Raw genomic sequence first — 10,968 nt, 5'->3', positions numbered from 1 at the left:
GTGAAGTGATGATTGGAACTGACATGGAAATATCCCTGCATGGTCTTATTACTTGTTTTTTTTTTTTTACTGTTGACATAATCAAATACACTCTCAAAACAATCACTAAACAGGATGCAAAATGGAAATTTTGTGAGTTAGGGCTCAACAACTTGGAAACATATTTCCAAACTGTGCCCCGCCTTTTACCCCATCTGCTGGGAGAGATGACAGCCTCAGCAAGTTACTGTCAATTCAACTCACTTTGCCAAAATCATATTTTCCTCATACCTAGTGTTACTTGAGATATTTTTAGTTTTATGTTAAATATTATTTTTCCCTGATATAAGTCTTGAGCTTTGAGTTTTTAAGTATTCATTGTGCTTGTCTCATGAGCATTTAGCCTTCTACCTACCCTTATCTGTGTCTGGAGTAAACTCAAGTTTATTTCCCATGAAAATATGTATATCCTCATTATTTTAGGAATACTGCTCACAGCATGATGCACTGTATGCTTTAACTTGTTTGTGGATTAACTGTTGATGGCTTAAATTGTGGTTTATAATAAAACAGCATCTTTAATATTTTACATTCAGTATGTTTGTATAACATTATATATGTCATTTACACCGTGAACTTACACTTACAATCTATATTTTGGATGCAGAAAATAAAGCAGAAGGAAGAATAGAATAGAGAGCTTCATACATATAAAATGTGACTCCAATTTCATTATATACTTATTGTTACGTGCCAGACAAAGGGAGGCCAGACCCAGATGCAGAGTAAATTCAAAAAACTGGTTTATTTAACAAAGTAGCAACAAAAAACCACTTCAGAAGGGATAAACGTAAAGTACCAAACAAAATATCAAAAAAGTACCAACACAAAACGTAGAACAGAAAATCACCATACAAATGGGAAAAAAGCACAAGGTCAAAGTACAACAGAAAATAGTGTCAAGGCACCAAAAACTCACTAGACTAAAAGGAATTCACAAGAAGGACTTCGCGTGGCGAGAGGCAGGAGATCAACGGGAGCGCGAGGGACAAGCAGAAGCAAAGAGAATAATCCGGCACTGGGGACAAGGAGAGTGTGTTTTAAGAAGGGTGCTGATTAGGCCGAACGAGCTGCAGGTGTGCCGGTGGAAGAGAGCTCCCGGAGATCGCCCCGCCTCTCGGCACTCACAAGGGGAGAGAGAAGTCAATCAGGAGCAAAAACTAACCAACGCAGAAAAAAACTGGCTCTACAGTATAGGCCGGATGGCCGTCGATGAGGCGTGGGGCAGGCGGTGGTGGTGCAGGAGGCTGAAGGGGGCTTTCTGTGACCGGTTTGAGGAGGGAGACGTGAAACACTGGGTGGACGTTCAGGGAGGCAGGGAGGCGGAGCCGGGGGTTGACAATTTTCTCCACCGGGCCCAATGTACCTGGGGGCGAGTTTTCGGGACTCAGTCTGATGGGGAAGGTGTCAGGAGGACAGCCACACTTGCTGGCCCACCTGGTAGGTGGGTGCGGGGACCCGATGTCGGTCCGCCAGTAGTCGGTTCCGCTCAGCCGTTCTCCCGTAGCGCTGCTCTGGTCTCCCGCCACACACGTCTAACCCGGCGGAACTGTGCCTGGACTGAGGGGACCGCTGCGTCGGTTTCTTGACTGGGAAACAAGGGGGGCTGGTAACCGGTGTTGATCATGAAGGGAGACAAGCCGGTGGCGGAGCTGATGAGAGTTGTGGGCGTACTCAACCCAGGGTAGATGTGTGGCCCAGGAGGACGGGAGGCGGGAGGCAACGCAGCGCAGGGAGGACTCCAGGCTCTGGTTGGCCCGTTCAGTCTGACCGTTGGACTGCGGGTGATAGCCTGAAGAGAGACTGGAGGTGGTCCCAAGGGCTCGACAGAAAGCCTTCCACACCTGCGAGGTGAACTGGAGTCCCCGGTCAGACACGATGTCCTGGGGACTTCCATGCCAACCAACAAAGTAGCTGTTTCCAAGGCGGTGGGGAGTTTAGGGAGGGGGACAAAATGAACCGCCTTGGAAAAACGGTCGACCACAGTAAGTATCGCGTCGTTAACTTCGGAGGGGGGTAGTCCAGTGACAAATGCTTTACTGAACACTTGTTGCAGATCATGGTAATCCGGGGGTACATTAGTCAAATCTATTACCTCGGGCTGGCTGGCAAGGCGGAGCGGAGGCAGTGGGCGTGACAGTGGAGACTCCAGTTGCGTATGGTGGCTGTGGACCAATCGACATGGGGATTGTGGAGCTTGTGTCACACGGGTAAATTGTGACTATGGTTTTTTCATGGCCTTAGTGTACGGCATGTTTTAGTTAGCGTATTTATGATTTTAGTGTGGAGTGTTGCACGAATTATCGATTTTATTGCATGTTGCATGTTTTTATTGTGAGCTGTGTTGCTGTGCTTTTATTGTTGAAACCCTTTACTCGGTGGTGACTTCCCCTCCACTGTTAATTACCCGCACCTGTGAGGTGTGATTGGGCGGACTCAAAAGGACAGCGGGACTGGCAGGAAGGGGGAGCGAGGAAGCAGGAACAAAGGGAGAAGGAGAGAACAGCGGCAGCAGACCGACACGCGATGCCAGTAATCGCCACCGACAGAAGTCACGGCAACCTGACGAGTGATAAGACGAGGGCCTGACGGTGAAAACGGGCAGAGTGTGACTCTGCCCTGCCGTGTGAGTAGCGGTTCCGGGCTGCAAGAGTGATTCACTTGACTCTGCGTGCGTGTGTTTAAAAGTGCAGTGACTGCCGCCTTACCTCCCCACAGCCGCGGAAGCAGTGAGGAGGAGCAGCCGTAACCGGAGGGGTGCGACGCCGGTAGCTGCCAGTGGACGGAGAAGCTGAGTGACTACAGGAGGGATCCACGCTTCTCTACGGACAGCCGGAGCCGCTCCCGCCGGCATCCGGCACTTGTGCTGCGGTCCTCTTCCCTCCACAGATAAGACTCTCGAACTGATTTTATAGTTTTAGCTAGCCCCTATTTTAGCTCATTTCATTAGCCCTTAGTTTTACCCTTTTTATTGACTTTACCCTGTGATTTTACTCCCGATCTTATTCGTTGAATAAAAATCAGTATAGATGCTCCTTCAGCTTCTGTCTGCTTCTTGGTTTTAGCAACTGCTCTCTGCCTGGTTTTAAATTACATTGTTACTTTTAAAATTTTTATTCAACCACAGAGCCTAACCCCCCCCCCCCACCCCTCACACTTCACACTTCAGCCAAGGGATTCCCAGAATGACTGAATTAAGAGGAGATGAGATAATATACAGTTCGATGTGCTCATGATGGTTGCTGGAGAGTATTAGTTTCAGTGGTTCAGTTTTATGTGTGACCAGTTCTAATAACTGGCCATCAACGGCATGTACTTCCTTGGGAGAAGGTAGTTCATAAGTAGGTAGGTTATGAGTTTTAACAAAGTCTCTGTTGATAAGGTTGTCATCGGCTCCAGAGTCCACCAGCACCTGGACCGGAACCGAGTGTTTGAGCCCGTGTATCATTCCTGGTACTTGGATTCTTGAGGCGGAGGATGAAGAGATTCGGTTCACCAGAGACCTCCGTCTTACTGGTGAGCCCGGCCTTTTGGTACCTCTGGACAGCTGGACAGGAAGTGGCCCCGTTGGCCGCAGTATAGGCACAGCTTGTCGCGCATCCTGCGCTGTCTCGCCCTAGTTGCATGGGCTCGTCGGCAGGTGGCGGTCGAGACTCGTGAACAGCGTGGATGGTGTCCGGAAGCCTCGAGTTGGGATCTGGAGCCGGAGAGGCGCCGTCCTTTCTTCGTCTCCAGACGCTCCCTAAGTCTTTCCCTCATCGTATTATCAAGGCGGATGGCTAGATCAATAAGAATTGAGCGAACTGCACTCCTCCCGTACCGCCAGTTCGCCTTTTAAATCCCCAGCCAATCCCTTAAAAACTATTGCCTGAAGCCCTGAATCTCCCCACCCACTCTCAGCCGCTAAAATGCGGAAATCAACCGCATATTCTGAAACGGAAAGACAACCCTGTTGTAGGTCGAGTAACTGGCTAACAGCCTGTCTACCCTTTACCGGGTGATCGAAAACCCGTCTCATCTCATCAGTGAATTGGTGGTAATCATTAGTTAACTCACGTTGTTGTGAGGAAATAGCTAAGGGCCAGGCTGCCGCCTGCCCGGTGAGCAAACTCATGACAAAAGCTACTTTGGCTTGAGGAGTGGCATATGTGTGAGGTTGTTGGCTGAAGACTAAACTGCACTGGTGTAGGAATTGTGAGCAGGTCCCTAAATCACCAGAGTACCTCGCTGGTATGGGGATATACGGCTCTCGTCGAATTCACAAGAAGGACTTCGCGTGGCGAGAGGCAGGAGATCAACGGGAGCGCGAGGGACAAGCAGAAGCAAAGAGAATAATCCGGCACTGGGGACAAGGAGAGTGTGTTTTAAGAAGGGTGCTGATTAGGCCGAACGAGCTGCAGGTGTGCCGGTGGAAGAGAGCTCCCGGAGATCGCCCCGCCTCTCGGCACTCACACTGCAGGAAGGGGAGAGAGAAGTCAATCAGGAGCAAAAACTAACCAACGCAGAAAAAACCAGACCACAACACTTATAGTCCATATTCATATTTTATGTGAGGATTGTTGCTATAAAAAACATTTTTTGCCGTTTTTTTTTTTTTTTTTTTTTTTTTTTTTTAAATCTACAGTGTTTCATTTATTCTACACTTAGGGTTGCAGTAATGCACATTTACTTTCTACTCATTTGGCAGATGCTTTTATCCAAAGCGACTTACAAGTGAGAGACATCACTAAAGCTTCAGTGCAGGAGACCTTGGTGTAAGTACTAAGCACAATCTATTCAACAACTGCAAGGAGATCAGGTACTGAAAGTGCATAGTAATTGCTAGTTAGCACATGTAAAGCAGCGCTTCATCTTAGAGTCATTACAAGAGCATGGAAGACAATTAATTACATTTGAAATGTAATATGAAAGATAATATTTATTATGTGAGCCTGAGTTCTTTCAAAAGCTGGAGGCTGTTAAGGCAGAAGTGGGCAGCTCTGCAGGACACACATTCAAAAAAAAATGTAACATAACTGTACATATAAACAAATGTACTTGCTATTTATCTACAGATAATTATTAGATTATCACTGGCAGTGGCAGGATTACATCAATATATGCATAATATTGCATGAAATAAACACATTGGCATAGATCTAAAATAATGGCCTTGAAATTACATTTAGAGACATTATCACCATATTACAGGAACATACGGGTATTGTCACAACAATAAAATAATCTGTGCAAGAAAGGGTTTAAAATTCTTTTTTTTTTTTTTACAGATAATAAATTGTACTTCACAGTCAATATTTAGTACTTGCGCTTCTACAGCTCCTCAGTGTTTTAAATCTCAGTAAGGTCTGGGACTCTGCTTCAGCTGGCACAGGGTAACTGAGGAGCCCACACCAAAACCAGCATACAAAGGCTCACTGAACTGAGCTTTGAAACTGTGGATAAGCTCCATAGTCTCTGAAACTGAGTAAAAGGCCACAGTGTTGCCTGCATAGTCCAGGTACACACCAATTCTTGTAGCCCGTGGAGCATCAGGAAGCTCTCGGTCTGTTTTGTTGTGCCAGACAGAGTAACCTGACTCTGAGCAGAGGAGACTCCAAGACTTGTCGTTGTAGCCCAGCAGACTATGCGAATTCTTCCCCTTGCGACTGATGCTCTTGTAGGCCACCCCGATGGAAAACTCCCCGCCCCACTCTGCCTCCCAGTAAAATCTGAAACCAGTAAGAGGCTCCTTGCACAGCACCTGGGAGAAGCCATCAAAGCGTTCTGGGTGATCTTGGTAAAACTGGACTGTTTTCTTCCGCGTGACCTTCTGGTTCCCGTCCGACAGAACCAGCTCTTTATAGACTGTGTTTGGATCGAAGGACATCTTACAGGAATCTGAGTGAAAACAGCCACAATACGCATTTCTTAATCATTTACTTTTAGATGACGAGCATCTTAGTGATCCAGAGAGAAACCATCATTCATACCTACATATTGTTGTTCTCAAAGGAGAGCAAATGCAAGTAGACACTTTATTTGGGATAACACTGATATGCATCAAATGTACTGAAACAAACTGTTTACTCACATCTCAAGAAGTCTGTTCTTATTTTTGGCTCCTGAAAATCCACTCTGGAAGGAACTATTTGGATATTTAAAAAAAAAAAAACAAGGATATTATTTTGTGATAAGTTTCATTTTATAGTTTATTTTTAAATGATCTAAAGTCAATTACATAGTTACATAAATCAAATGAGGGGACTGTGAAACACTTACTATCAACATATTCCTTGTTCTCTTTCCAAAAGTAAAATCAAATCTATCTAATCAATAATCTTGCGTGTTTAACAGTAAAGTATACATTTCAGATGATAGACACTTACCTTTCAGTCGTTTGTCTCCATTTCTTGGCAGAAGTATGTACACAGGGGTTTCACTGACTGTGAAGATGGTGCAGCATTAGTTTGGCCACCTACAGGCCCACAGATCTTTGGTTTTCACATTAAAAAGATTACTTATGAATATTATCAACTAGAACAAACCTGTCTTGGAGATTTTGCTCAGTTCTTTCTTACAGATGTCATCTAGATGTTCCTTCATCTCTGTGGCAGTCTTGCTCATCTCTCCAAAGGAGAACTGAGGGTTGATGAGCACTTTGGGCACCATGGCCTCGGGAGGAACACACAGGGTTGGAAAATTCTGTTCAAAAACAAACCAACAACTTCCATAATCCAGCCATATAGTCAGAAACACAATCTGAGAGGTGGCATCGTCCGGCTGAAAGATCATAAGGCGGTAGTATCGTCCTGCCTGACTGAGCTCCACAGTCATTGTGTAATATTCAGCATGTGATGTGATGATGTGACAAGATTAATGCTGATCCTGCTACTCCTTTTATAATGTGGAAAAACTGTATTATTGTATTTGCTGGTACTATACAACTGTCTTGTCAGCTTAAATGAGAAAAGTCACCCTCATCCTTGTGTCTAATGTGTAAACATCTCTACCTGTAATTGGGTAACAAGTTAACTGCAAACTACCCTCTGTACAGCAGTGTGTATTCATCCTGAAAAAGCCTGAAAAAGCTTGATCTGCTGCATCTGTCATACTTTAAAATTTTTTTTGGTATGAATGCATAACAGAGCACCAAGGTCAGTGCACGTGTAAATTTCCAAAAAGACAATATGCAGATTTTTCTTGCAGCTCTGTATGATCTTCCAGCACCTGCAGAAAGTGGATGTTGTCCTCTGTCTCAAGGATCTGCCGTAGCTCTGCGTCTCTGCGCTGTAGCTCCAGTATCTCCTGCTCCAGACGCTCCACGTAGCCCTCAGCCTGCGACATCGCTGCCTGCATGTTGGCCGTTATCATCTGATTGATTTCAGCCTTCCAGCGCTCCACCGCCTGGAGCATTTCGTGGAAGGTCTTATCACTTTCTGCCTGTGCTCGCTGGGCAGCACTCTGAAAAGTAAAGTCAGTTTATAAGGATGCTTTAGGTTTAAAATATATTGTATATTGTGCCATATAGACAACAACCAATTCAATTTTAGTAGAAATGCATACATTTATGTTTGATTAGGCTATGTCTGTTCTTACTTTGAGAACATCCACATTATGCTTGAGCTCCTGCAGCTCCTTCATCCTCTCCTGGATGATGTGCTGCACTTCAGACTGGGTGACCACCAGGACTTTCTGATGGAAGGACACTCAGGTCAGAAGACACGCTTTAATCAATCACAGTGACTCAGGAGAACAAGATGCACTTTTAGTCTGTGACATCAATTTGGATCCAGTTTCTGTTTGAGACACTCAAAATCAGAGTCACACATACTGCATAGCAGGCTACTGAAAGTTTAGACTCACTTGTTTCTCGACGCGCTCTTCTTCTGCTGAGGTGATGTTGTGGCTGCGGTGCTCTCTGACAGTACACAGCACACAGATACACATCTGGTCAGAGCGACAGAACAGCTCCAGGCCTTTTTCATGCTGGGGGCAGATCTTCCTGTCCAGGTGACCCGTCTCATCCACCAACTTGTGTCTCTTGAAGGTAGATGACTCATAATGAGGCTTGACGTGTGTTTCACAGTAGTAAGCCAAGCACATGAGGCACGACTTGACGGCCTTGTTGCGACGGCCGACGCAGAAGTCGCAGAAGGATTCCCGATGCATGTAGGGGAAAGGAGTGAGCTCCGGAAGCTGGCGCCGTGGCTCGTGGTTTACGTCTGGCAGGTTACGTCTCAGCGCAGGCCGTGGGGTGAAAGTTGCGCGGCATTGCGGGCAGCTGTACACACCCATGTGGTCAAACTGGTCCCAGTAGACCTTGATGCACTCTAGGCAGTAGGTGTCACCGCAGGGGATGGTGACCGGGTCTCTCAGTGTGTCCACACACAGCGGACAGAAAGCATCTGGTGGTAAAGGGAAACCAGACTCAGCCATGACAAATTATAGTAAGTCAAATAATACTTAAATATAATAATAGTGAGTGAAATGCTGCCAAGTTCAGAGAGAGTGCAAGGCTCCTGTCCACAAGCTCCTGCGATCCTACACCTGCTTTTCAAACCAGAGACAATGCTGCTGTCTATTGATATTTAAAGGGAAGGCTTTGTTTCTACTATAAGCAAACGGGTGATGTCTTCCCACAGAACCTCTTGTTCCAGCATCTGAGTGAAAGTACTGAGGTCTGCAACCGTGACTGAATCTGCTTACAAAGCAGGAATTTCACCTCAACTCCCACAGCAAAGGTCAAGTCGTCCAGCAAATAACAGCTAATGCCAGCCACCACCGCCTGCGTTAAATAACCATGGTACTGCTATTTAACTGAGTTGATCCTTAGATACTGTCTGCTGTCTGTGTCAGCATTAACATATTTGTACAATACAAGTTTCATCATGACATGTAGTGTCAACACAGGCTGTTTGCCAGTTGAATAACACAGCACCTCAGAGAAGCCATCAAAACTGTCTAATGTTGTTTTAGATTAATAAACCCCTAAAAACCAACATTTTTCATGGGTGAGGACTGCACTGGTTAGTATTTCCAAAGAGGGAAACACATCGTCCTTCAGCTTTCCATTTGACCTATCAGTGAGTTTCATGATGGTGCATGATGTCAAAACAACTTGTTCTGTTTGTCTTGTGAACAAAGAGTACAGTGCATCAGTATCAGTGTGTGGTTTCCCACAGGAGTAGGCTACATTTGAAACCTGAAAAACAATGCAAGGTGAAAGCAGGGTCCTGCATGTTTGATATGGATCTGCTGAGTTGGAGCACTGATACAGACATTTATAGATGGTCAATTAATTAAGATTAGTCAATTAATCAATCACCATAAAATTAATCAATTAATCGTTTGTATTGTTTTAGTTCCAACCTTCTCTGGTTCCAGCTTCTCTGGTGTGAGGATATATTGCTTTTCTCTTTTTTATATAATTATCAATTGAACAATAATATTAATAATTTGGTCTGTTGGTTGACAACAGAAGCAACTGGACACATCACCTTGGGCTCTGGTAACCTGTAAAAGATGTTTTTTCAACTTTTTAAATTTTTTTTTTAACTTTATAGACAAATCAAATAATCGATTACCTGAGAAAATATTTGGCAGATCAATAATTTCATCATTGTTGCCCTTTTGTAAGTTCTTCGAACAGCATTTCAATAACTTAATTTCAGCGTGTATAGCAGGTGCTGCAGCGAGATGGTGGTGAAAAAGTCATTTTGTGTGATATTTTCAAATCAAAGAGTTTTAACCTTAACGTCTACTCTGGACGTCTTTGGATCTGCAACTCACTAAAAATCAAGTGTTTCAGTCAGTCAGTCGGTCGGTCAGTCAGTCAGTCGGTCAGGGACATACCAGATTATAAGACAGATTTCAAGATTTTAATAGTTTTTCTGTTTTTCTACAGGATGCAAAAAGACAAAACATTATTTATTGATACAGTTTGCTCACATACCTGTGGACTGTCAGTGTCAGATGTGTCATTTGATTCACTACAAAATGAATGAGAAATTTATAAGACTGTCGTCTATCGTCTGTTACTTTTAGACTGATAAACTTTTTTGCAAATTTAAAATCTTAGTTTTCCTGATACAGATATTTTCCACATAATGTGTGTGTGCGTGTGTGTGTGTGTGTATCCTGCTGGGAGTGGTGACCTGGTTCCTGCTTTCACCCAAACACTTGTGCACCTGAGGTTCATCTTTAATTAACGCTCCCCCAACTGTAGTGTTTAACCACCGGCTTTTGTAGTAACTCGGACTTTCAGCAGTTTCCAGTAACACAGCTTCCTTCCCTACCCAGCATTCACCGTCTGCCATCTGCCCTCCACCATTTATTCAAGACCTGCCGGCTCCATCCATATTCAAAAAATATTTTGCCAGGTGGAACTACACTGGTGTCAGTTTCAGTTTAGCCCACTAAATCTGTTTGTTCCCACATCTTAAGTGGAGAGTATAATTTTTAATTGTTGATCAAGGTCCCTCACGCCCCAATGCAGGCTCCCACTCCCTGTGTGGCGAGCAGGGAGTGTGTATGAAGGATGGTATTATTTAACTGATATAATACAACATTAAATTAAAATAAAGCCAATAGGAAAATTAAATTCAAAATAAACTAAATGAATTGAATCACCAAATAATTACAAAAACACAGAAAAAAACTGATCTCACTCTCATCAGAGTTTACAGTGTGAGACATGGTCCTGCTCTGTGATATGCAGTTTGACAGATATGAAGCTGTGAGATGGGATTATGTTTCTTGTAATGTGTCAGCTTTATTCTGTCAGTGCTCTTTGTCCTTTGAAGGGCTGCTCTCATCTTTGTCCAGACAGAAGTGCTCTTGTGACAATGACAGTCAGAGAGAGAGAAAGAGAGAGGGCAAGAGGCTGGGACAGTGATGGAGAGTGGGCATAGCAAGTAGCTGTGAGCGGAGTTTAGTGTTGCAGAGGGGAGA

The 10,968-nt window shown here is 44.5% G+C and overlaps 1 protein-coding gene across 2 annotated transcripts; it reads right to left on the bottom strand.

The window, feature by feature from the left end:
- Positions 1 to 4,666: 4,666 nt before the first annotated feature.
- LOC111229296 (tripartite motif-containing protein 16-like) lies at positions 4,667 to 8,793 on the bottom strand. Of its 2 annotated transcripts, XM_022755574.1 has the most exons (8): positions 8,741 to 8,793; positions 7,882 to 8,423; positions 7,615 to 7,710; positions 7,246 to 7,479; positions 6,564 to 6,720; positions 6,405 to 6,461; positions 6,110 to 6,163; positions 4,667 to 5,916 (listed from the first exon to the last, which is right to left on the bottom strand). In XM_022755574.1, the coding sequence occupies exons 2-8, from the start codon at positions 8,311 to 8,313 to the stop codon at positions 5,375 to 5,377; spliced, it is 1,572 nt and encodes a 523-aa protein (XP_022611295.1). In that variant the 5' UTR covers positions 8,314 to 8,423; positions 8,741 to 8,793; the 3' UTR covers positions 4,667 to 5,374. The 2 variants fall into 2 exon arrangements, with proteins under 2 accessions (XP_022611295.1, XP_022611293.1); XM_022755572.1 differs by lacking the exon at positions 8,741 to 8,793 and having other exon boundaries at positions 7,882 to 8,552.
- Between the last annotated feature and the right edge of the window lie 2,175 nt (positions 8,794 to 10,968).

This window comes from Seriola dumerili, unplaced genomic scaffold (assembly GCF_002260705.1).
Source record: "Seriola dumerili isolate Sdu_G_001 unplaced genomic scaffold, Sdu_1.0 BDQW01000230.1, whole genome shotgun sequence".
NCBI lineage: Eukaryota > Metazoa > Chordata > Actinopteri > Carangiformes > Carangidae > Seriola > Seriola dumerili.
Note: the sequence above shows the minus strand (reverse complement) of the source record. Positions and strands in the feature narration are given on the sequence as shown.

Coding starts and splice junctions, on each gene's coding strand:
- LOC111229296 (XM_022755572.1), bottom strand. CDS start 8,454: ATGGCTGAGTCTGGTTTCCCTTTACCACCAGATGCTTTCTGTCCGCTG. Junction 7,480..7,614: donor ATAATGTGGATGTTCTCAAA/GTAAGAACAGAC, acceptor TTTACTTTTCAG/AGTGCTGCCCAGCGAGCACA. Junction 6,462..6,563: donor GAGCAAAATCTCCAAGACAG/GTTTGTTCTAGT, acceptor CCATCTTCACAG/TCAGTGAAACCCCTGTGTAC.